Here is a 24,560-nt window from a genome sequence, read left to right on the forward strand (position 1 = left end):
TCAAGAATATAACCGCAAACCTTCTGTAGGTTAATAAACGCTTTTATATAAATCTCTTTTTTTTTTTTTTTTTTTTTTCTGGTGAGAAAAGAGAAACGTGTTCACCTGAGTTTAAAGTCCAAAGTTTACATCTCGTAAACATGCACAGTTCGTCACGAAGCAGCTGAATCGCTGAGTTTCTGATGTCAAAACACAGTTTCAAGGCAAAAAAAAACCCAAAACAAAAAAAAAAAAAAAACCGAAACAAACTTCACAGCTGTGGGAGAGAAAGAGTTCACGTCACAGTCTGTGTGCTGTCCGTCATGTGTCGCAGATTTAAAACACACCGGAGTGAATGATGAGACATTAAACACGAGAAGAAACAAACGCACCAATCAGGACGGAAACATGTCAACGTGTCCAGGTTCGACACAGTTTGAATGACGCCACAATCACATCATTCACATCAATGTATCAGTCTGTCACCGACGACCTCTTTCTTCTTCTCTTCTTCTTCTTCTTTTTTTTTTTTTTTTCTCCTGCTCATTCACACGAGAAGAGACGCATACATTAATGTGAGTACAGTGCTGCTGACATGTACTCGCTGGTTATTATCAAACGTTTAAACCGGGGGCATCACCACTGGCTAAAGTATGAGTCAGCTGTGAGGCAGCTGGACCGATGTGTCTTTCTGAAAGGTCAACTGGAAAACTGTTGGCAGCTTCTGTCAAACAACCTATTTACAAACATGAGAGGAAACCTGTTTTACTTGACTTTTAACCAGCAGAGCGGCATTGGAGGCCGGGATTGTAGACCCGATTTCTCCTCACTGACGTTTTACTGGTGGATGAAGAAGTATTCAAGTACTTAAGTACAAGTACTAATACCACACTGTGGAAACACTACATGTCCTGCAGTCAAGATCTTACCTCAGTACAAGTATGAGGGTCGTACCACTAAATGCTACCTGACAGTGTTTTACTATCTTACATTATGTTTTTGGATTAATAGTAGTTTAATTATTGTTAATTTTACTGCTGCAGTTATTTAACGTTGTGCTTATGTTCACTATTTTGCATGCTGTTTGTTAGTTTAATCTACACCAACACTTGATAGTCTGTAAGATGATCGTGTGTTTGTATTGTTCCTGTTCTGTCAGAAAACCGAACCAAAGAAACAATGCATGTTCCAGCATATCCAAGTCGGTTTTAAAACACTTCTGTTAACGTGCCCACAAAAATCAGTCGTCTGACATGATATACTTTTGTCCTTCCGACAAGTCGACTTGAACTCCAGAACAATCTCCCCCGCCGCTCTTCTCACTCAACACCACAAACCTCAGAAAGTACTGGTTGAGTCGTCGTTTCTGATCGGCCGGTTTAAACAATCAAACACTCGAGGTTTCACTCAGGTTCATTTGTTAACGAGGTTTACGGAGGTGACAGTGCAGATAATCGCACCGCAGAAGCAACTGAAATGCATTTTCTTCCTGTGCTTCCAGTGCCTTTCATCTCTACTGTTTAGGTACACATGAAAGCCTAAACTCCCTCTGATCACTGAGGCCGAGTCAGAGCGAACACCTCCATCAGCGGTCCCGGGCGGCGCCTGCCACAATGAATCAAGTGAAGACAGACCCAGAAGACAGTCCATCTGCGATGCGCTTTTATACAAGTTTCTACGAGCAAACCAGCCACAACCAGAACTGTAAGCATGTCTGACAGCACTTTTACAAACACAGAGTACAGCGCCACTCACACTCTGACAAACTACTGATATGACTCGTGTATTATTCAGCACATTCAGCAGACACAGAGCAACTTCATCATCAGTTGTGTTTCCGTCTATCTATTCAATCTCACTCCAGCTGTCTTCACCAACTCCTGAAGGAAACACTGAGGCCTTTAACTTGAAATGCATTTCCGACCAAGGTCATTTTTTTGTGTGATTGCCAATTGGTCCTGGCAATTAATTGAATACATGGAGGGAGCAGTCTCAAAGTCCTCACAAAGTCTGTTAAAAAATAAAACGGCCTCAGAAGTTTTCCGAAGTTGGCACTTCAACAACAGGGATTCAGTATAATTGATGGTCCACCGTGAATGGGGTTGGCAGACACTACTCACTGTCTTGAAGTACATTTGACCCACTAAACATACTTTTTAGCTATCATTAGCTTAATCTATTATTTACTTACCTTTTTTTTTTTTTTTTTTTTACATTTTTATTGTCCTAGTTGGGTTCTTACAAGGAGTCCCCACCAGGTTCCTGCCTGATGGGACAGAGAACATGAGGCCTGCGTTCATGACCGGCACACAGATGCCCCCATCAAACACAAGTTTTCATCCCAGCATGCAGCAGTATTTTACATCTCTGCTGCCAGGTAACACCTAAATATCAAACTTTTTTTTTTTTTTTTTTTTTTTTAATTCACAAAAAAATTCAGTCGCAGCTTGGAGGTTAATTCCTGCTTCTCTACATGGATCCACGCTTTCTTCTTCTGTTTGTGTTGTGTTTATTCCACATGAGCAGACAAGCCTTGTCAGGGTGAGGATATCCTGCCATTGCCCATAACCAAGCAGTGATCTCACAGCTGTATCTTACATCTAATTCACAAATAATGTCATATTAGGCAAACTATTTGCAATAAAAAAATAGAGATAAAACTTTACTGTCCGTGTAATCACACCTAAAAAATGTATCATTATTTCCATGGTACGCTGACCTTTTTATCTCCATTTTAATTTTTTTTTTTTTCAAGGTGGTCCCACCCAATCCCCGTTTGAGGGGACAGAGAACAGGCCATCTGCAGCCATAAGCAGCACACTAACATCACAGCCTCCAACAAGAGAACCTGGGTACAGAAGGGATGATCTGTATGGCCCACAGAGGAATGGCTCGCCAACACTTCCAGGTAGACTTCCAGACTTCTGGTTAGTGCTCGACCGGATTAGTGAGAGGGATTCACGCGTGGCCACCAAAGTTGTTTTTTTTCCCCCCCATCTGGAAACGCCAGGCGCCCTTCTGAAAGCGCCCAGCGGGGGGCGCTGTGGAGGCGCAGCGGGCTTTTTTTCCCTTTTTTTTTTTCAGCTGAGACGCTTTGGTTGCTATGATACCGAATATACGCGGAAGTAACGGTTAATTTATTTGTCGAAAAGTACGTAATTCCACAGATAATATGTATTATCAACAAATACTGAGTCCGATACTAATGTCAGCACATAGTAGAGTCTTTGCTCTGAAAGAAGGGAAGACTGAAGCTTGTAAGGAGAGAGGAAGGACATGTCAGAAGACATTTCTGTGTTGTCGGTAACAATCAAGCTTCAGGGGAAAAAACAACAACAACAACAACAACAACAACAACTGCTCACAAATGTCCAAAGAAACCCCGGTGATGGAAATGTCTCATATATTTGTGCGTATGATATTTCATAACCCATAACTCATGTATTTATACTACATTAAATATAAGGAAGGGTGGCATCTTACTGACTTGGGAAATTCTCAAGTCTTTAAAGTAAACAGTGGGTACGGAAAGTATTCAGACCCCTTTAAAATGTTCACTCTTTGTTTCATTGCAGCCATTTGCTAAAATCAAAAAAGTTCATTTTATCTCATTAATGTACACTCAGCACCCCATCTTGACAGAAAAAAACAAATGTAGAAATTTGTGCAAATTTATTAAAAAAGAAAAACTGAAATATCACATGGTCATAAGTATTCAGACCCTTTGCTCAGTATTGAGTAGAAGCACCCTTTTGAGCGAGTACAGCCATGAGTCTTCTTGGGAATGATGCAACAAGCTTTTCACACCTGGATTTGGGGATCCTCTGCCATTCTTCCTTGCAGATCCTCTCCAGTTCCATCAGGTTGGATGGTGAACGTTGGTGGACAGCCATTTTCAGGTCTCTCCAGAGATGCTCAATTGGGTTTAGGTCAGGGCTCTGGCTGGGCCAGTCAAGAATGGTCACAGAGTTGTTCCGAAGCCACTCCTTTGTTATTTTAGCTGTGTGCTTCGGGTCATTGTCTTGTTGGAAGGTGAACCTTCGGCCCAGTCTGAGGTCCAGAGCACTCTGGAAGAGGTTTTCTTCCAGGATATCTCTGTACTTGGCCGCATTCATCTTTTCTTCAATTGCAACCAGTCGTCCTGTCCCTGCAGCTGAAAAACACCCCCATAGCATGATGCTGCCACCACCATGTTTCACTGTTGGCATTGTATTGGGCAGGTGATGAGCAGTGCCTGGTTTTCTCCACACATACCGCTTAGAATTAACGCCAAAAAGTTCAATCTTGGTCTCATCAGACCAGAGAATCTTATTTCTCATAGTCTGGGAGTCCTTCATGTGTTTTTTGGCAAACTCTATGCGGGCTTTCATATGTCTTGCACTGAGGAGAGGCTTCCGTCGGGCCACTCTGCCATAAAGCCCCGACTGGTGGAGGGCTGCAGTGATAGTTGACTTTGTGGAACTTTCTCCCATCTCCCTACTGCATCTCTGGAGCTCAGCCACAGTGATCTTTGGGTTCTTCTTTACCTCTCTCACCAAGGTTCTTCTCCCACGATTGCTCAGTTTGGCTGGACGGCCAGGTCTAGGAAGAGTTCTGGTCGTCCCAAACTTCTTCCATTTAAGGATTATGGAGGCCACTGTGCTCTTAGGAACCTTGAGTGCTGCAGAAATTATTTTATAACCATGGCCAGATCTGTGCCTTGCCACAATTCTGTCTCTGAGCTCCTTGGACAGTTCCTTCGACCTCATGATCCTCATTTGCTCTGACATGCACTGTGAGCTGTAAGGTCTTATATAGACAGGCGTGTGCCTTTCCTAATCAAGTCCAATCAGTTTAATTAAACACAGCTGGACTCCAATGAAGGAGTAGAACCATCTCAAGGAGGATCAGAAGAAATGGACACCATGTGAGTTAAATATGAGTGTCACAGCAAAGGGTCTGAATACTTATGACCATGTGATATTTCAGTTTTTCTTTTTTAATAAATTTGCACAAATTTCTACATTTCTGTTTTTTTCTGTCAACATGGGGTGCTGAGTGTACATTAATGAGAAATAAAATGAACTTTTTTGATTTTAGCAAATGGCTGCAATGAAACAAAGAGTGAAAAATTTAAAGGGGTCTGAATACTTTCCGTACCCACTGTATTTCTCTATGATTTTTGCTGCAGGCCAGAAACACACATAAATATAGTTTGGTTCTTACAAGTGTAAATATGAGGTAAAACAATGTGTAAATAATGTATTCATTTGGTCAAACAAAAAGTTTAAAACGTATCCCAACTTACGTAACAGAGACAACCAATAATTTTAGAAGTGGTCAAAAGTGTAGTAGCACAACAGCAAAACACTGAACACTTACCATGACTTTTACTTCAAAGTGTTTTTACAGTGTGGTTCTGTTACTTTTACCGAAGTAAACAATCTGGACATTTTCTGTACCAGTGACTTTACTGCCAGCTCAAATGGTTGAGAAATGATTTTGGAAATTTATGAATAAAACATAGGATGTTGTCATACTTCTGTTGGAGAACTTAATTCCAGGCAGTCCAGCAGCTGAGTGGTTAAGGTCCAAATACCGGCAGCACCGAGCATCGTCTGAGATTCCTGGACCTTTACTGCATATTTATCCCCACGTGTCCTGCCTATCTCTACTGTCACTATCAAATGACGACATGCATTGTTTAAAACAAAATGAAGGCTATGTATACACCTCAGTAATGCCTGCAGAGGGAGCCAGCTGCTTCAGCTCTGAGAGTGAAGTGACTCAGTTGGTGTTGCTGTGACAGAAGCTACATATTTATACACATAATAACTGTAAAGTAAGCTTTATTAATGACATGCCTTGAAAATTCACAACATCTTTTTACAGTGACTTTGACGAGATATAGATTTCCTTTTTGATTCATAACAATAAGTATTGCATGTTAGCAATTGTTATTTCTGGCATGGACAAGGAAGTATTGATTATTAAAAGAGGATTTATTTGTTATTGTAGTCCAAATATTCTACCGACGGTCTATCTTCAAGAAGCCGCATCCTTCAGAGCTGAAGAAGAGCTCCGGTCTCGCTGGAGAAAATTCCTTTTCAAAGACAAACAGCAGAGCCCCTGACTCATAGCGCTGTGTCGGGGGAGAGAGCAAACCATACTGTTGACATCAGGAGGCCAGTGATGTCATGGTGATGTCAATGCCTCTAATTGTAAATTGCACACACAGCCTCGCTGTTGGCTGTGGTAACATCTCAGAGAGAGAGGAGACTCTGAAGGGGACAGTTTCTCTTGGAAAGCCTGGGAGTAGACTCAGTATGGCTGTGACGGGGGATGAGATGGAAACAGGTATGTCTCTCTTTACTGCTAATTATGAAAATGTTATTCCATTTTTGTTTTCAGTGGAAATATTCATTAAAGTAATCTCTCAAAATATAGTCAGCGATAACTTTTACAATAAGTCAAGGACGGTTGGAATGGAAAAAATGTGATTATTGTGAGATTGGCTTTTCAGATGATACATTGTTTTATTACATTTTCAGGGAATGTTATCCAAACCAGCTTTAGAAACATCAAACATGTTCTCATGTAACATCGCAGGCAGGCTCCTCTAAAAAAGTACAAAATGAATAGTTGAAATCTTGATCATTTCCCATTCAGCTGCAACAAGCTGCAACATTTCCAAAGAGACTTCTCTGTGTTTCTCACTGCCTCCCTCCATCCTTCCCTCCCTCCCGCTCGCTGTGAAATGCTTCAGTGCTCTGCCCACTCGCAGCAGCGGCTGACGTCACTGTTTTTCCTGGAACGGGCCCCCCAGCAGCGACATGTAAATGCGACCCAGTGAATAAGATGCACATTGACGTCAGTCACGGGCCACGCTGTGATTACATGCAGCTACTTTTGCAATTCCAACATATCACAGAATTAATCAGCAGTGTATTACGATATGGGGGTCGGGGAGTTATGCTGGCACTGAGCAAACAATGAACAGAAGGAGAAGCAGATAAGAATGGCACCATCTCTCACTGTGCATTTCCTTCACTCACACTGTCACACACACACATTTGGTGCAATTCTATCCCAAGGAAGGGCTTTATATGGAAATATGAGGGATTTAGTCTGTCATTACTGCATCTCTGCATTACACTGAATGAGCCTGTGGTAAATAAGACCTTTGAAAAGCTTCAGCAAAGTTGCAGCCGTTATCAGGCTGTGTAGTTTTGTCTGTCACTAAATAAAAAATAATGGACGCGTTGACAATTTGAACGAACCTAAACTGGTTATAACATGAGTGAAGATTAGCTCATTACTAAATTGAAACAGGCTACGCTACACCGAGATTAGTTGTTACTAAATATTTACCCAGTACCTGTAACTGTCTCTTAGTTATTCAAAATAACGTTAGCAAGCTGAAATGTGGCCTGTTTGACAAAATATGCAAAATATGTTTTCATTCATCAAAATTATGGAGACTGTAAACATAAACTGTGAACATTTTAAATCACATTTCAAATGTTTGTGTGTGTATTTCCAATGACACAATATTATGCTGACAACATAAGCCTAACTGAGTAAATAGTCTCGGTTAGTTTAGCATAATCAGATAATCAGCATATTTTCCCACTCAATCTAAACTACATGAATATCACTAAATCTCAATCACAAATTCTCCAGAGCTGAAATAATCACTCAATTCTTTGATTAGTCAATCAAAAGTAAATTTATCTGCACCTGTTTTGATAATTGATTATTTGTGTTAGTCACAATGGATATTTGTTGCTATTTGCTGAATTTTAATTAGCAAAATATTGATATATTGGCTAATATTCTGTATTTGATCTGTATACTATATATACAGTACACAGAAACACTTTTATTTTAAATGATCCCTCAAATGTGGTTATAAAAACTTTTGAGACTTGTGCCAAAATATGTAATGGAAGTAGGATATTTCACAATTTACTGTCCACACTGTGTTCAATGCAAGTTTTCACATCAGCTTAACATACCAATATATCCCTGATTGGCCATTATCCACGTATAATCTTTAATGCATACACATGTAATAAAGAAATACCAACATTTGCAAATGACTGACAGTTACATTAAGTAATATATGACTTGGAATCTGTTGTTTTTCGAGTTTGTGTTAAAGCTTGGAACTATAGAGACTTCTTGTTTACATAGTTGAGTTGTTACTAGAGTAAAGCTTTCCCTTGGTTTTACTGGTGGGACCTTATACTGTACGTAAAAGGGGTGTGACCCTATTTAGTAAATCACCTAAAACCGCCGGTAGTTACTGGAAACTTTGAAGGAACCTTACACACAAACGGAGTAATTCATTTCCAAACAGTTGGTTTGAGCCAGTCCTGTAGTCTGACATGTTGTTTTGTGTCTCCGCAGGCTCCACTGGTGACCTGGCTGGCTGGCAGCTGCGGAGCCCCGCCTCCAGCCTACCTCAAGGTGTAGCGGGGGCCAGCGTTCACATCTCCCAGAAACTTGTAGAGGACGCCTTACAGAAGAGGGAGCTCCGCTTGATGAAGAACAGGTAGACGTTTCCATTCAGGAGCCCGGACGACAGAGCTGTCACGTCGATATCGTCAGCCAATGTCAGCATTTCACACGTATATAAATATTAGTGTAAGAAAATTCAATATCAGTCAGCCACTGGATGTATTCACTCTATTGTAGGAGGATATCAGTAATCCCCTCCCATTAGAGTGCCTACTCTGTGATAGACAAACATCTAAAATGACCCTGAAGGACAGATAGTCCATGTAATAATAACAACATTCAAAGCCTGTCATCATTCTCTTCCACCCATTGTGTTTACCACTAATTCTTAGTTTGCCTGCCTGTTATCTGCTGTGTAATGTGTGTTTGTAGTCAGGAGTGAGTCGGCTCAAGTGTTTGCTGATGAGCACATCGAGTACTCTCTGCTTTAACATGCTTTCTGCTGTCTGTAAAGAGCTTTGAGCTCACTGTGTGTTTGCTGTAAATATCTTTGTTTCACTGCATGTGCTGACTTCCACTTTTCTTGTCAGTGTTTTTTTCATATCCCTTGTCTGTCCACACGGTGATTTTTCTATGATTCATCATCGGTGAATCATGTTGCTTACTTAATTCGTATGTCATCTTCTTTACAACATTCTCCTTCCTTTGTGGACTCTGTTATGTGAAATCCTTCCCTGAAGGTATTTAATGGGAACATCCTCATAATCATTGTCATTTAAACTTTTTTTTGTGCCTGCACAAAGAAGCCTTTTGTTATTTTTTTAATGATTTATGCCTGGAATGAGTTTTATAGTGAATCTGGGAGGGAAGCCAAGATGTTAAGGCTTCTTCTTTATTACACAGAAACTGTCGTTGTTGCTTCCAGGGAAGCTGCCCGGGATTGTCGACGAAAGAAGAAAGAATATGTCAGATGCCTCGAAAATCGCGTGGCCGTGCTCGAACATCAAAACAAGACTCTGATGGAGGAGCTCCGAGTCTTAAAAGACATCTATCGACACAAAGTTGAGTGATTCCTCCGACCACATGACAAACTGGGATTATGTGTCCTGTGTCGGTCTGTTTCTGTGGTGTATCCTGAGGACTCTGCTTCTACATAAACACACTCGCACAAAACGCTCCTTGTCCTTGCTGTTTAATGTGTTTACACAATGATGTCAATGTTTCCGGCTCTGACTTATCCATGCAGCACCACCAGCAAAAACGAAGACCTTGTTTTAGGTTATCAGTGAGGATTATGAGGAACTTTGAGCAGCAACCAGACCACCTGCTGACTGGAGACGCAGACACGGAGGCTGAACCAGCTGCACAGGCTGAACATCCCTGGCTGGATTTTTGCTGCCACCACCTTAACTGCACTGCATTTTATATTCCTTCACAATTTGGCTGTTTTAAAACACTATCTCAACAAATAGCCTCTATGATGGTCTCTTTTGCTGTAGAGGTTTGTTCAGGGAAAATGCTGCCAGGAGCCAAAGGTTTTATCATCAGGGCTTCACGTAGTTTGTATTTGATCTCATTCCACTTTGCAAAATCCTGATGCAAGCACACTCCAGAAACCCACTGCCCTTATCACCTTCACGCGTCCTTCATATGTCATGTGGAGACCGATCCGCCTCTAACCAATGGCATTATTATTTATTTGGGCATGTTTGCCCCACATTTGTATATTTTGGAGATATCGATGATATACATCATGTATCAGAACATTGTGTTATTTAATCTAAAGTTTGATGTATATTCAGTTCACAAAAAGACACATTTGGATGACTTGTATGAACTCACTGTTTTAATTCACTTTGCTTCATTTCAGTATGTCTTCTTTATGGAAGTCTCATTTGTTTTAATGAGGAATGTGTTGCTGAAGTGCATCTTTTTAACTTTTTAACATATTTTATTTCTCCTCTGCAACATGTTAGCTGTTTTCTTGTTATGATCACATCATATTTAAAGGTGTTCAATACTTTTGAAATGTTTTTGCTTCAATAAAGTTCTTGTTCGATTTCTCTGTTATTTTCACACAGTAAATGTAAAAGATCTACAGGTTGTGCACATTGTTTGGACTAACATTTGGAAAATAAATTGTGTGTTAATTTAATAGATTCAATAAATCATAGCGCTTACGTGTTGAAGATCCATTTTGCCATATTTGATAAAGCTTTTATCGCCATGCTGAGTCTCAACCTTGGGTTTCTGTTCAGAACATGATGTGCTGTCCTTCAACTGATGACTCGTCATGATTGCGAAGACTCACTGACAAAGCAGAGCCGTTTCCCTGCTCTCACATCTTTTGTTGCTTTTTATGATAGGTGTGCTGTGGAGGAGCCACACTGTTGTCGCGCAGAATTAGGATGAGTATTTATTACACATTATCTGTAAATGACAGTCAGCGGAAAGTAGATTAAGTGATGAATTCTTCTTAGTGGATACAAAATGTGTTGTTCTGAAAGAGAAAGTGTGGCGATTCCCCCGTCTGATGTTAACTAGCTTACTCTAGGGAACAAGTAAAATCCTGATTGAACAGGTATGACCACAAGAACAAAGGTCAATAGTAACAATGGGAAAGTTACTGATTGAATGCACTTCTTGCCTCTGCAGTGATTGTGTGTCACTCTCATGCTGGACATGAGACATGGAAACAAAACAACCGAGGAAAGAATAATACTGCAGAGACTTGCTTTGCACCTGTGCCTATTGTGAAACCTTATTCCTGTCCAGTCTATAACAAAACACAGGCAACTTCCACCCTGACAGAGACAAAAGTACACAGTGGAATGCAGGAAATACGGTTGGTTTGGGGTTCGATGCTGCATTTGGAACTGTGGACTCCATTGGAATTTAATCTTTTCTACAACAGTGGAACCAGATATAATAGTTCATGCAGATGAATCAGAGATTTATTTTGCAATTACAACATTACATTGTCTTTTAATAATGTTAATGTTAAATGACGAAGATGCTTCCACAGAAGCTTCCACGTGTTGCGGTCAGCTTTAGTCTGTGTGATCTTGGTTTGTAGAATTTGAAACATTAGAGAAGAATTTGGGTGCAAACCCATCTTTCAGATTACAAAATACATTTTCTTAAAAATCTGAAGCAGCCTAAAATATGGACGCCTTCTATCATGAAATGCAATGCAGTTGCAGTACCAGCAGGCTGCACTACAGCACCATGCCTGAACTAATGTAATGATGCCAAAAGCCTGTCTTCTCTTACACGTGCTCTCTGCATCTGGCAGCAGTGATAGTCAAAGGTCTCAGTTACAGTACAGATTGTCTACAGTACAGTACAGAGGAAACATCTTCATGAATTGGGCTTTTCCTCAGGACTCGACTTTGTTTACATTAACCTCTACAAATCCCACTTAATCCCACAGAGAGATTTAGCATGAGTTTTTTCTTTGCCATTTCACTCTGTCACAGGCAAATCAAAAGCCTATTTGGATTTGTCATTCATCAGTCAAGATCATGTAATCAACTAACACATGTATGGGTAAAGAAGAAGTGACAGGTGTCCATGTTTGTGTACATAACAGGTCATAACCGAAGACAGAAGAGTTGACCAACCTGTTTAAGCAAGAACAAACTGCTAGGCCATATATATATATATATATATATATATATATATATATATAACAAAATTGTTATTAATAATCTGCAGTCAAATATTGATGAAAAGAAACAAATCACTGACAGGAACCCATCTGAGTCCTCGAGATGGTCCTTTTCGATTCAATTTCGATTCGATTCGATTCTATAGTTTTCTGGATTTTTTTTGTATCCCCTGGAGACTGTCATACTTGTCCATTTATTACACAGTTGTAACCACTCACTTGAACCGGAACCTTTTCCATCTCAATCTCAGCGCTGTAGGTTTTTAAAATTAGTTTAAGGACTGCCCTAATTAATTTTATTTCGAATCCCATTCAATATCCAATAACATGATTGGTATATAAAAAATGAACAGCAGACAGTAATAAGAAGCTGAATGTAAAAACAACACTTGACTTTCTTGTGTGCCTTTTTCTTCGCAAATTGTTAAATTGGAGGTAAGAAAAATCAAAACATATAAAGGACAATGTTCAGAATTTCTACCCCTAAAATTGTAGTCTATCTAGATTTTATTCTCTCGAAACAGAATTCTACAATCATAATTGTTATTGTTGGGCTCTCGTGTGAAAATGCCACTTCACGGAATGCGTTTAAAAGAAGACAAGCCAACTTCGTATTCGAAAATACGACCGTAGAGGGAGCACCTGAAAGCACCACAGCAGCGGATGTAGCAGCAGCAGCCGCCGACAGTACACTGGCAAACATGTAGCGCTGAGAGCGAACATATTTTCCTCCGACTGGTTAAAGTACCACGTTTTCGTCTTAATTTGTGTCGACATAAAGTAACAGTGCATGAAAATGTGTTTCTGCAGATAACCGGATCCCTGGAAAGGATTTACAGGGCGAGGGAGTCGACAGTGAGACCGAAAGCCTGTTATACAGAGGCACTATCTGCCTTCGCCTGGAGGTTTGAAAGGGGACGTAGGGATACCCTTCTGATTTATCAGCCTTTCAGTGGCGTTTTTTGTTTGTTGTTGTTGTTGTTGTATCGGTCTTAATGGCACCGCTTGGCAAGCTCAGCGCGCTTTAGAGGCGAGAGAAGGGCGTGTGACGCTAACGGACTCCGGGGCCAGTTTGTAGTTCGCACCAGGTCTGTCTGTCTACCCGCGTTACCGCCCCGTTTTTTCCTCTTCTCGTAACGCGAGCGGCGCAGTGAGAAGAAGAAGTAGGAGGCTGAAGACGCGGTGTTCGGTGAGGACTGTCACCGAAACCCGCTCACATCATGGGGAATACAACCTCCTGCTGCGTGTCGTCGAGCCCCAAACACCGGAGGAGCAACCACTCCAGGCTCGAGCCCTACCGGCCGGAGCCGGAGCTGAGTCGCGAGGACACGGGCTGCAACCTCCAGCACATCAGCGACAGAGAAAACCTGGACGGTAAGATAGATGCAGACTGATGTGTCTGCGTGACATTTAAATAGACTGACAGTTGAAACAGCAGGCGCAGTGCTCACATGGAGCGGTGATCTCTCTATTTGGTATTCATCATATTCTTTGATATCCTGCTGCTGCTGCTGCTGTTGTTGTTGTTGTTGTTGTTGCTGCTGCGGAAATAGTTGTGGGCAGTGATTTATTATCCTGTTAATACCCACCTATCTGCGGACGTAGGCTGTAGTATTAACAAATAATACGTGTTTGTAACATTTCTATAAAGGGCCCACCCATTATATCAGTAACCACAACTCTATTGGCTTCTTATTTATTCTTATTTATTGTTGTGTATCATGTTTCCAAACTGGGATGCTGTAAAATAAATAAATAAAAAAAACAGCCAGTTAAATATGCCAGCTAGTGTCACTGTTATCCTCCAATCTTATTGTACACTGACATTAAAAAAAAAAAAAAAAAAAAAAAAAAAAAAAAGGCTTTCCCCACCAAGTCCAGAAGGCAGTCTGAACACTGATGTAATGCTGGACCTCGAGCTCACGTCGGTTTAACCATGTGTCTCTCTGTGTGTGTGTGTGTGTGTGTGTGTGTGTGTGTGTGTGTCAGTCTGTGTCTGTGGGTGTGTTTGTGTGAAATGATGCGTACGGTCGTGTTGAAGGGTGAGTGTGAAGTTGTGTTCCAGTGGGAGGTGATGTGATAATGATGGACAGTACGTTCATGGCGGAGTGTCTGATCACTTCCTCCGGCGAACTGAGTGGGAAATGACCAGCACGTTTCAACTCTCATTAACAGCAGCCACGTCAAAGTCGACTGGACATTCGAGAGCAGCGGAGGCTGTCGGGATTTCACCGACTAAAAAGCTTTCATTTCCCATTTAGATATTCATGTCAGACCTCGGTTCTGACAGTCTTATTGATCAGAGTCTAATGAGGTGTTGAATGTGTCTATTTCTGTACCCTTGACATACATAAAGGAGGAACCCCAGTGATTAGTAAGGAAATGTGCGGGAGAGGGAGTGAATGCCAGAAAGGAAATCATCCCAACATGCCACCGCAGTAAGGAAATCACCGGTAATGCTTGATGAGATGTGCAGTTACCACAAATTGTGAGGCAGTAGCAGGAACCAGACTCAACGCTAGCAGCTGGAGCAAACTCAACGCACGCCATGAAAATGGCACCCAACTTGGCATCGCATCGTCTCTGTCCTCACAATGAGTTCACGTCACGCAGCGCAGCCGAGCACGGCGCGTACAAATAGGGTTTGATGTCAGACAAAAATAGGTCAAATGCCACTTGGACTTTTGTTCTGTTACCGTTTCTGTGCTCTGGCAGATTTCTTCCCAAAGCTGCGTTGCTCAGTCGAAACGAGTTGCTGTAAGAAAGGCGGCCGCGCTGCGCTCCCCTCCGTGAGGATTGGGTTTCCTGGGGTTCGTGATCAGGGAAGCCTCGGCTCCGAACTGCACCTTCTTCAGCAATAATGCACGTGTGACCGGTATGGTTATTAATAACCAGCTGGATGTTTGCACTGTAAATCCCGACTGCAGCTTTCAAAAGCGCCAGATTTCTTTGCTGATGTCGACACATTTTCTGCTGATGTTTGTGATCTGGTTTCAGTGGAAGCAGGCTCAGTGAAGTTGCGAGACACACAGCCTTCTCTCCCGAGTTACTTCTCTCGGATCGCCCGGGGGATTCCGAGGCATTGGCAGGTCAGATGGGACGTGGAGTACACATTCCCTCCAGCATGTCCTGGGTCTGCTCGGGGAGGGGAGGGGAGAGGGGGGAAGGGGGGTGGTCCTCCCAGTGATAGCTGGACATGCCTGGAATACCTCCGCAGGAAGGAGTGCAAGGGGCATCCTAATCAGATGTCTGCTCGGCCTTAACCGTGCTGCGCTCCAAGAAACAGAGCAGCACGTTGACATCAAGCTCGTCTCGGTGAGCGCAGACACTTTGTGAGGGAGCTCTTGTCTGGCAGCTTGTACCTGCGATCTCATTCTTTCAATCACAGCCCAAGATTGGAACACTGGCTCTGCGACTCACATTCATATCATTTCAAGCATTTGAATGGCAGAAATTAGTGGTAAAGCTGACATTTAGACCGCCACGTGACACTAGTAAAGCTTTTGTTGAAATTCATTAGGGCTTCAGCGACTAGATGATTCAATAATTAGCTTAACTAAAGGAAACTGGGAAAAGGACGGTAAATTAATTACTGTTGTTGGACAAATCAAGCAATTTGAAAACTCCAGCTCGGGCTGGACTAATCAACAATCAATTCATTCATTGAGACAGTAATCGATGATGAATGAAACCTGGCGCTTATATCCGTGTAACCCCCGTTGTCAGCGCATGTAAACTTATTGCCTCCACAGAAGGTCAGTTTTACGGTTGACTGACCTTTTGTGTTATAAGCAGTCATTAGACAAGAGGTCAAACTGGGCAACAAATCCCGAGACAGAGCTCGGAGGTGTCTCTTTCAGAATAGATAGAAGGGGAGAAGCAAAGACGGGTTTTAAGTCGGTTGGTAGTGCTTGTTTACGCAAGTCTTTAAGTCATGACCTCATGACCTGTCAGATGACCTCTAGTAGCGCTCCACAGCCTGTGGGCTCCTCCGTGTCCTGTGGAGGACCTCAGCTTTGAACATATGGGGAAGTCACATATTCTCTCGCCCGGCCGTAGTGAAAGCGTGAATACAGTGTGAATAGTAAATATGGAAGGAGGTCATGTGGCGCAAGGTTGCATATTTTTTTCTGACAAAGGAGTTATTTAATTCATTTCAAATGATAAAGGAAGGCAGCGAGATGTATGCTACTCTTTACTATAGCTGTTTTATTTGATTTTGTTTTACGAGAACCAACAGTGTGCAGCTCTGCTTCTGTTTGCGTTGTGTGTTTACTTGTTTGAGTCTGGCAGCATCGAGCTTGTGATCACAAAGAAATCAGCCATTAGAACTGCTGACAGCGATGACGACACACACACACACACACACACACACACACACACACACACACACACACACAGTCACTCCTCACTGAGCAGCCTCCTTCATAAGGTATGAGAGGGTCCTTCAAGAGGCCCCTTTCACAAATCAGCAGCGTGATCTGATTTTCCTGAGCAATTGCTTGCCGTCTTGCTGTTTGTTTTCATTATAACTCAAACACCAATCAGACATGAAGAAGCTGGAGATTCACGAGTCTCCATTTAGGCCTGTTCGCGTTCAGTCTGTCGCGCTGCGACGGTATTTTTATAGCCGTGACCATCTTGTAGCACAGATGTGACGGTGTCAAGTCAATCAGCTGTCTACTGGCGTGATAAATCCATGTGGACAACCACGGATACACGGGCCTGAAGGGTGGATGAGTTGTATGGTGGCTACGCAGAGGTTAAGACATTGATTCCCAACGGGAGGAAATCTCTTGCTCTGCAGCTGGAGTTGTTCGACTGGTGGTTGGTGTGGTCACTGAGTGGATTTCATTCAAGATGCAGCTTTCCAGTTTAAATGCATTTAGTATGAAAAATGCATAGTTAGTTAAATAAAGATGTGTGTTTCTGAAGTCTGTAATAGTGGCCTTTCTGGATGTAGTCAGCCAGTGGCAGTGATGTGGCGATAAAGATTTTATCAGCATGACTTCACACAGCATAAAATAGCCCTTTACATTTTTGTCTTAACAATTTTTTAAAGAATTAATATCTGCATTGAGCGCACTTTAACTAATCTTGAATGTCAGTAAAAGGAAACAGAAAAACAATGTCCCAAATGTCTTGATCATAAGCACATTTTCACTGGTGGAATTTACTGGAATTTTGCTTCTTTTTTTTTTTTTTTAATCAATTATTTATTGTCTGTATGTGGCCCAGACCTTTTCTTAGCTTTCTTAGAAATCAAACCTACTCGCTAAAACTCATTGTTTTCAATATTCGGAACAGGAAACTTTCTGTTTGAAGTAAAACAAATAAAAGAGGTAAATGTTGGACATGCTGATCAGAGATCAGAATATCGCAACGTCATCTGCACGCATCTCAGCTCAATACAAATTCGGTTTACTGCCGCCGCAGCCGAAAAACAGAGATGGACATTCGGCGCCACTACAAGATCTTCCAAATCAACAGCTGAGCTATTTTGATCAGAACATGATCAGAGGACATTTTGATGTCATATTGCTGCACAGTAGCTCTGAGTAAAGGTAAAACCAGGCTACTCGCGATGTCCCAGATATTACCGAGAAAAGACGGAAATATGGCAGACGAAGCAGATGGATCTCTCGCCCTGTTTGGGTTTTACTTACCGCAGACATCTGTAAATGAGCGATGGCTCCAGGCCCAGCATTCGTCTCTGTCTCATCAGTGTTAAAGTTAGTTATTTCTGGAGCCTACACACACATATTGATGAGTCTTGCTTGCAGGCTAATTGAAATCTGGACATGGATTATTCATGCCTGGTTGATGAGCCTGGGGAGTCTCCTCACTACAAATTCCAGACGAGTTGACCTACATCTACATTGTATGATTCGGTTTTATTTTGGTTGTTGGTGAGTTGAAAAATGCTCCTAATTGTGTCCGGATTTGCAATGTCCTTTGTTAAAGTGTACGCATTTAAATGTACTTTTCGCTGACAGTGTTCTTTACCCATATATCTCACAGCCAGTGCTTTAATGCAGAGTTTTATATCTGACGATTAGCATAATTACAAACGAGCATTATTCAAAACTTTATCTGAGTAATGAGTTAACAAGACATCTTAGACCAAGAAATAATACTTGCCTAATCCTGGTCAAGGATTTGATTATTTAAGGGCGAATGGGTTCATGTGAATCTTTTTGGAGCGTGAACTAACTCCCTCCATTTTAGTTTTTCGATCTCCTTTTTCATGTTTATTTTACCAGCTTTTAGTTACAATGGAAGCAAAGCTGCACCGAACAATTCATTTCATCATCTATTAATCTGACAATTTCTTACTTTCTCAACTGATTTAAAGTATTGTGTATACATTTTCAGAAAATAAGGCGAGAGCAGTTCCCTAAAAGCCCAGACAGCTTCAAATTGCTGGTTCGTGTTATAAATCCAGATTTCGTTCATTTGCAACCCTCGAGGCTTTAGGAGGCTTTCAGGAATTCTCTCCAGAGTCGGACGAGGGAGAGTTGATCAGGTGGTTGTACAACTATATGTGTGTACATATATATATTTTGTGAAAATCAACCCCGGGCCATTAAAATGGTCGACAGCGTTTAGTCTATCACGTTTTGCAATATTGTGTTCAATGGCATTGCAATTAAAGTGTCCAGTGAACTCTGAATGTTTACAATGGATGATGCAGCCATTCAGTTTGCTCGTGTTTTTCCTGTCAAAATGACGTCGGCAGCTCAAGTCTTACATCTAAAGGGACGAGCTGCGACTCCTTTATTAGAAGCTGGAACAGCAGAACATCTGTTTTGCTTCATTATCATGTTAAATGTTCGTACAGGAAAAAAAGTGTTCAACGGATTTTTAACGTTGAGGGAGATATGTATGTTAATTAGCTGAATTTCATCACATGATATCTCATCACATGACTTTGATATTTGACTCTTCCAGTCATAAACAAACACATTAATGTGAATTCACTTTGTGAATTATAATTAGCACGTAAAGCATTTCGCTTAACGGTAAAACAAATGGTGGATACTGAAGCAGAATGTTGGCATGTCCATCACTCAGCTGTTAAAATGAACAAGCAGTGTTTGTACGTGAACCATCTCAGGAGGACCAGAAAACAAATTCTGACTACATGTTGATGAGCTGTCCACAACCCGAGCAGCAAGTGTCCCATTTCAGCACCAGCCTCGTTCTCAGAGTTGAAATCTGACAGATTAACTGTGTATCCCCACGTTTACAGACGTTTAACAGTTTCTTGGAAATAAATCAATCATGAAAGGTACATTGGTGAACAGTTTGGTTTTTAAATGTGACATTTGATGGGTGTGGTTCTCATGTATATTTTATTATATTGCTTAACTTTTCAAAACAGTAATCTCAGGTAAATTTGGATGGTGAAAAGCATTGTGGGAAATGTAGGACACTGAAATACGCAACACAGGTTCAGCAACTGGATAAAAAAAAAAAAGGGGGTGCAAATAGTATCACAGATCACCAAAATGATCATAGGAAAATGAGTTTGAGTGGATTAATGGATTTGGAGCCACGAAGGACAGTAGCTCCTGAAAATGTGTTAAACTGTCTTGTATTTAGTAATTTAATCTACTCTGAACCTGTCTGACTGTCAACACTCTCCTCTGCTGTTTCGTTCATTTCTTTCTTCTGGTTGTTGTAGATCATCAATTTTTCTTTCAGTCAGTATCAACATTGTGAATATTGAGTCCAACCACACGATACGATTCCCTGCATCTGTGCAGACACTGACGTCGGGTCTTTGCCAGTTGTGACCGATCCACATTACAGGTTCTTTGTCGTTGCCGTTATAAAAAGTCTGAGTTTGCTCTGTCGGTTAGTCACGACAGGCTGCACACTCTGTATGAAGTTCAACAGAAATCCCTGGCTCTTCGTTACTTTACATAAAACGGCCCCCTTGGAGCTCCACGCAGAAAAAGAGAACTGAAATGTAATGAGTAATCAGTGTCGGCAGAAACCCGATCATCAGTAGAAAAGGTGCAACATGTTTTAAGCTTTTCGAACATACTTATTATCATGTTAAAATAAAATAATAATAATAAAAAAAAAAACATTAACCACAGTTAATTTAGCATTTGTCTTTAGAAGTCTCATGAAAAAAAAAAATGTTTTTGCCATAATTTGTCAAATTGGCATTACAAATCATATTTGGCTGCCTTAAAAAAAAAAAAAATCTATTTGTGCCAATAGCTTTGTATCAATATTGATTTATCTCTAACGCAGATGCAATATTTTTGCTGAGTCTTGGTGTTTCTCTGGCCTGCTCAGAGCTCCATCTAGTTCCACCGCAGTCTTTGTGCTGGGATGTCTTCTCCCTTTTGCAGTTTCTCTAATCGCATCTGCACCACCGTCTCTGGGTTATCTTATCAGTGCAGAGTATTCAGCTGTGTTTATCCAGGGTTAGTGGCTTCACAGTCAGGCCTTGCATCATATTCAGAAAGCTCAGACACATGCTGACTCGTGGCAGCTGAGCTGTTCAACTCATTCCTGTACTATAGCATCACAGTGGGAGACGACGTGGTTCCAGGGGCTTTAGGTAAATGCAACATGCTGCTGGTTTGTTTGGAGACGCAGTCATTTGTGATTTAGTCAAGAATTTCAGCCTAAAAAAAAATCTTTTTGATCAGGTTGGAACACTTGCAGCCGTCTTTTGTTTACCACATTGTTATCGGTGTTTATCAATGTCTGACAGGACGGCAACAGCACTTGGCTGTCAACCTTTCAAGCATAAGAGCTGCATCAACCGGTAAAAAGCCCAGGTGATTGGGACAGACTGAGAGAGTCTGTGTGATTGTGCTTCACAGGAACCATTCATCTACTTGACCACTTCTTATTTCAGCTGGAAGCCTGCAGTCACTCTAAAGGAATAACAAATCGTTTCAGAGGGAATGGTTTTCACTTTAAAAAACAAATGAAGTGATTCACAGTGTTAATGAAAATGCAATTTCCTGCGACAATCTCATCGTTTGGCTTGACTTGGCCTTCGCGTGGGAAGATGAATCTTCAGCCCACCAATTACCTGCTCGCACGTTTGCCCACAGTGCTGCTGTCTCCTGAGAAATTCACGTTGTAATGGTTTCCCGCCAGTTCTGATGAAGAGAAGGGAGGAAGCCTCCGGATCGCTAGTCAGAGCTACTCATTAAAATACGAGTATGTGCGGCTGTGCACACAAAATTGCGTTTTCAACGCTACTGCGGGCCTTTTCACACCTGACGGTATCATGTATCTCTTGGCTGATCTGATCACAAGTCGACAGCTCAAAGTACGTCAGGTCACACCTGGAATTAAAATTAGTCTTTGCATCCATCTGGAGCGACTTCTTCTGATCAGTAGGGTTGCGTAATACTATTCCAGTAGTCATTAAACATATTTGATATTGGAGTAGTCCCTTTGTTTTTCTTTACTGGCGCCTGGTAGTAATGCCTTGCTACTGCCAGAGAGGCCTTAATTCACCTAAAAGCTGTTTGACACTTACTGAAGCCACTAAGCAACAAAAAGAGACGTCAAATATTGAAAAGTAGTTTTGCTTGAAACGCTCATTTCTAGTGATAAGATCTCACTTTCCCCTTTATGTGCAAATAAAGACAAACGCCACATAAAGAAACAAGTAACTAAATGCGTAAATCTTTTCCGTTTGCAGAGCCCAAATGTTTTAAGTGGTGGGAGGCAGCAATGCACTTCCTGCGCCTTATTTGCCAGGAATTAAAAGACAATTGTCACGCAAATGAGTACATGCTTCTGCTCAGGCAGAGGATGGCGGTTTAGTAAGCGGTCCTGCAACGTAGCCCAGACCACCTTCGGAGGTACTCAGAGCGGTCCACTTTCAACCGATTCACTCAAGACGTGTCTTTGAACAAGGCCGTGGTTGTTGTTGTCGTTGTCGCTATCACACGTCTTGACAGCTACAGCGTGGAATCCTGGAGAATGTGTGTTATCACTGGAGTATTGACAATGCAGGTCTCCAACCAGTAGATTGTGATCTACCAGCTACATTAAGGAGCTCTTGGAGGGAGAAAAGGTTGGAAACCCTCTGGTTTAGTTCAAAAGCAGCGCGTCTATATTTGTAAAGTAGTGCTGCTATTGTGAGAAAACCTTGAAACTATTTTCCTTGTACCTGGATTTCCATAGTGATTATATACAAATCTTGTGGTTGTATATATTCAGGATTATGAAATGCTTTGCAGAATTTCCCTAATGCTTTTTAATCACAATAGAATTGCCAATTTCTTTCTTCAAACTGACGTAACATTCACATTTTGGAGATGGATAATAAATGACATGTATTTTTCATGAGGTTGTACGCAGCTGACAAAAGAAAAAAAATCAGAGTTGTAAAACAGAATTAACCCTCGAGGTTAATGAAGTCATCCTCAGCTAATGGAGGGAAGAAAGATGACAAAGACATGTGTACATGGAATGTCAACATTTATAAAAGCTAATGGGCAGACGACCTGTTGAAGTTGACGTGGTCCAACCATGTCCTCTCAGCTATTATTGGGTGTGTTTGAAGTCAGTGCTGCTCCTCTGGGAATACAAGGAGCTTGAAAATGGGTTTCCTCTGAACATTCTGATCAGAGCAAGCTGATACTGCTTGAGAGAAAATAGATATCCAGGATTTGTGCAGTGGAATTGCTCAACCTCGGTTTGTTTTGGTTTGTGCTGTCAGAGTGTTAAGCTCGGGCTTTTGGGAGATGGCTGGGTAGCGAAGCGTGGGAATGCCAATAGCCTGCGTGATCCAAGTCTTCATTCTTCATTTTATCGCTCGGAGTGTATTCCCCATATCCAACTTGTCGAGCTTCTTGGGCTTCTTGCAAGCAGGATGAACAGAAATCTGTGAATGGCTGTGGTTGAGTGTCCAGCAGGTTCCCTTCAGTGCTCTTGAATGGTATAATCAAAAATCAGCCTGAATAATGCAGTCTGTCTGTTTGCTTGCTGAAGTGCGGCTTTCAACTACATGCATGCTTGGGAACGAGACCCGGTGGCAATTAGATGTGGAGTTTGGGGGCTTAAGAGATCATTTGGGCTCAGCTGTCAGGAGGCCACTCGAGTCACTGGCACATTTGGGAAGATAGAATGAGGCAGACTGGTTGTGTCGCAATGAACAAAGAGGACAGCCGCACTCAAACGCTACACGTCATGCTCACAGGGTTCGTCTTTGTGACCATGTTTGACCTTACTGAGCTCTTCACAACAGGATCTGAAGTAGAGGTTTGCATTTATTACTCAACACCCTATTCTGACGGGACAGAGCGAGCCCAGGCCCTGAAGTCCTTGAGAGACAAGTCTCAGATGGTTTGTTAAAACTAATTACTATTATTAATGAACTCCAGAGAAAACTGTCTACATTATGCTCTTACTTTGTCTTCAGTGGTGCACTAATTGGTTTGTGAAACAAAGACTTCCTGCTCAAATCGAGACCAGCCTGATAAATAAGCACCGTTTTTACGTGCCTCAGAATCTACGTTGATTCAACTTCAAATAATTTGTGTGCTCGATAACTTCCGCTCTTTTCAATTAATGTCCTACTGTCAGTTTATACCGTATCCAAATAAGAAAAATAGGATCAGCCATTAACATTAATTAGAATGTTTTATTTAAATGAACAGAATTTTCCGTTACTGGAGAGAAAAACCACATTGAATGAACAACATTGTTTTAAGTTTTTCACTGCAGTTGAAATGTCCTCGAGCAAGAATCTTAATCCTTAAAGTGTTCCTGTGAATCCAAACAGTCATTAATGGAGAAGATGAAGCATTTATACCAGATCTAATGTTTTTTAATAAAGCAGGAGAAAATGAACTCTGCAAACAGCCTCACTCAAGAAAAGGACACGTTTTTGCATTAAGTGACTGAAAAGAAATCCAATGAGAGAAAATGTACACATGAATATGTTCATTTTTATGACATGAAATCAGCCCTCCAGCTGCTGCATTTACACTTCCTGCATATAAAGTTGCATAATTATTTTTTTCCCTATAAACATTACTCCCTTTCTTAACCAGTAAATTGTAATTCACAGGTAACTGATTGACAGTGGAGCCTCTCTGCAGGAGAACACTATATTACCCATTCATTTAATGTCATATTAAAAAAAAACTGCATTTAGAAATGAAGTGACAGTTTATAAGTAAAAACATATTTATCTTCACTCAGGTTTAACTCGGATTGAGAAACAAGAATAACATATAATATATATATGAGGCAGATATTTTCATAGTAGTGTAATGGTGGGGAAAAAAAAACTGCTTGCAAATGATGTGGGCCTTCATGTGACCTCCCCGTAAGGCTAACTACAATCATATGACGCTCCCTTATAGAGGAAAAAAAACACTAGAGATGATTCTGAGGGTAAAGTAATGAATGAAGCCTTGTTGTTTGTGCCGTCGGGATAACTGAGCCCACAGTCATCAGATGAGGCCTCTGG

At 41.4% G+C, this 24,560-nt stretch overlaps 2 protein-coding genes across 3 annotated transcripts in view; both read left to right on the forward strand.

The window, feature by feature from the left end:
* Positions 1–6,152: 6,152 nt before the first annotated feature.
* Positions 6,153–10,612, forward strand: LOC138199221 (cAMP-responsive element modulator-like). Its single transcript, XM_069151157.1, has 3 exons — positions 6,153–6,315; positions 8,371–8,515; positions 9,347–10,612. The coding sequence occupies exons 1-3, from the start codon at positions 6,156–6,158 to the stop codon at positions 9,489–9,491; spliced, it is 450 nt and encodes a 149-aa protein (XP_069007258.1). The 5' UTR covers positions 6,153–6,155; the 3' UTR covers positions 9,492–10,612.
* A 2,155-nt stretch (positions 10,613–12,767) lies between these two features.
* The window catches only part of ccny (cyclin Y), a 38,869-nt gene continuing 27,076 nt past the window's right edge, over positions 12,768–24,560 (forward strand). For both annotated transcript variants that reach the window (XM_069151331.1, XM_069151332.1), the window contains exon 1: positions 12,768–13,465. In XM_069151331.1, coding sequence (XP_069007432.1) covers positions 13,312–13,465 — 154 coding nt within the window. In that variant the 5' untranslated portion in view covers positions 12,768–13,311. The remainder of the gene's footprint in view (positions 13,466–24,560) is intronic.

Source organism: Embiotoca jacksoni, unplaced genomic scaffold, assembly GCF_022577435.1.
Source record: "Embiotoca jacksoni isolate LCO1_2020_lvr unplaced genomic scaffold, fEmbJac1.0.p SCAF_17, whole genome shotgun sequence".
Classification (NCBI taxonomy): Eukaryota; Metazoa; Chordata; class Actinopteri; family Embiotocidae; genus Embiotoca; species Embiotoca jacksoni.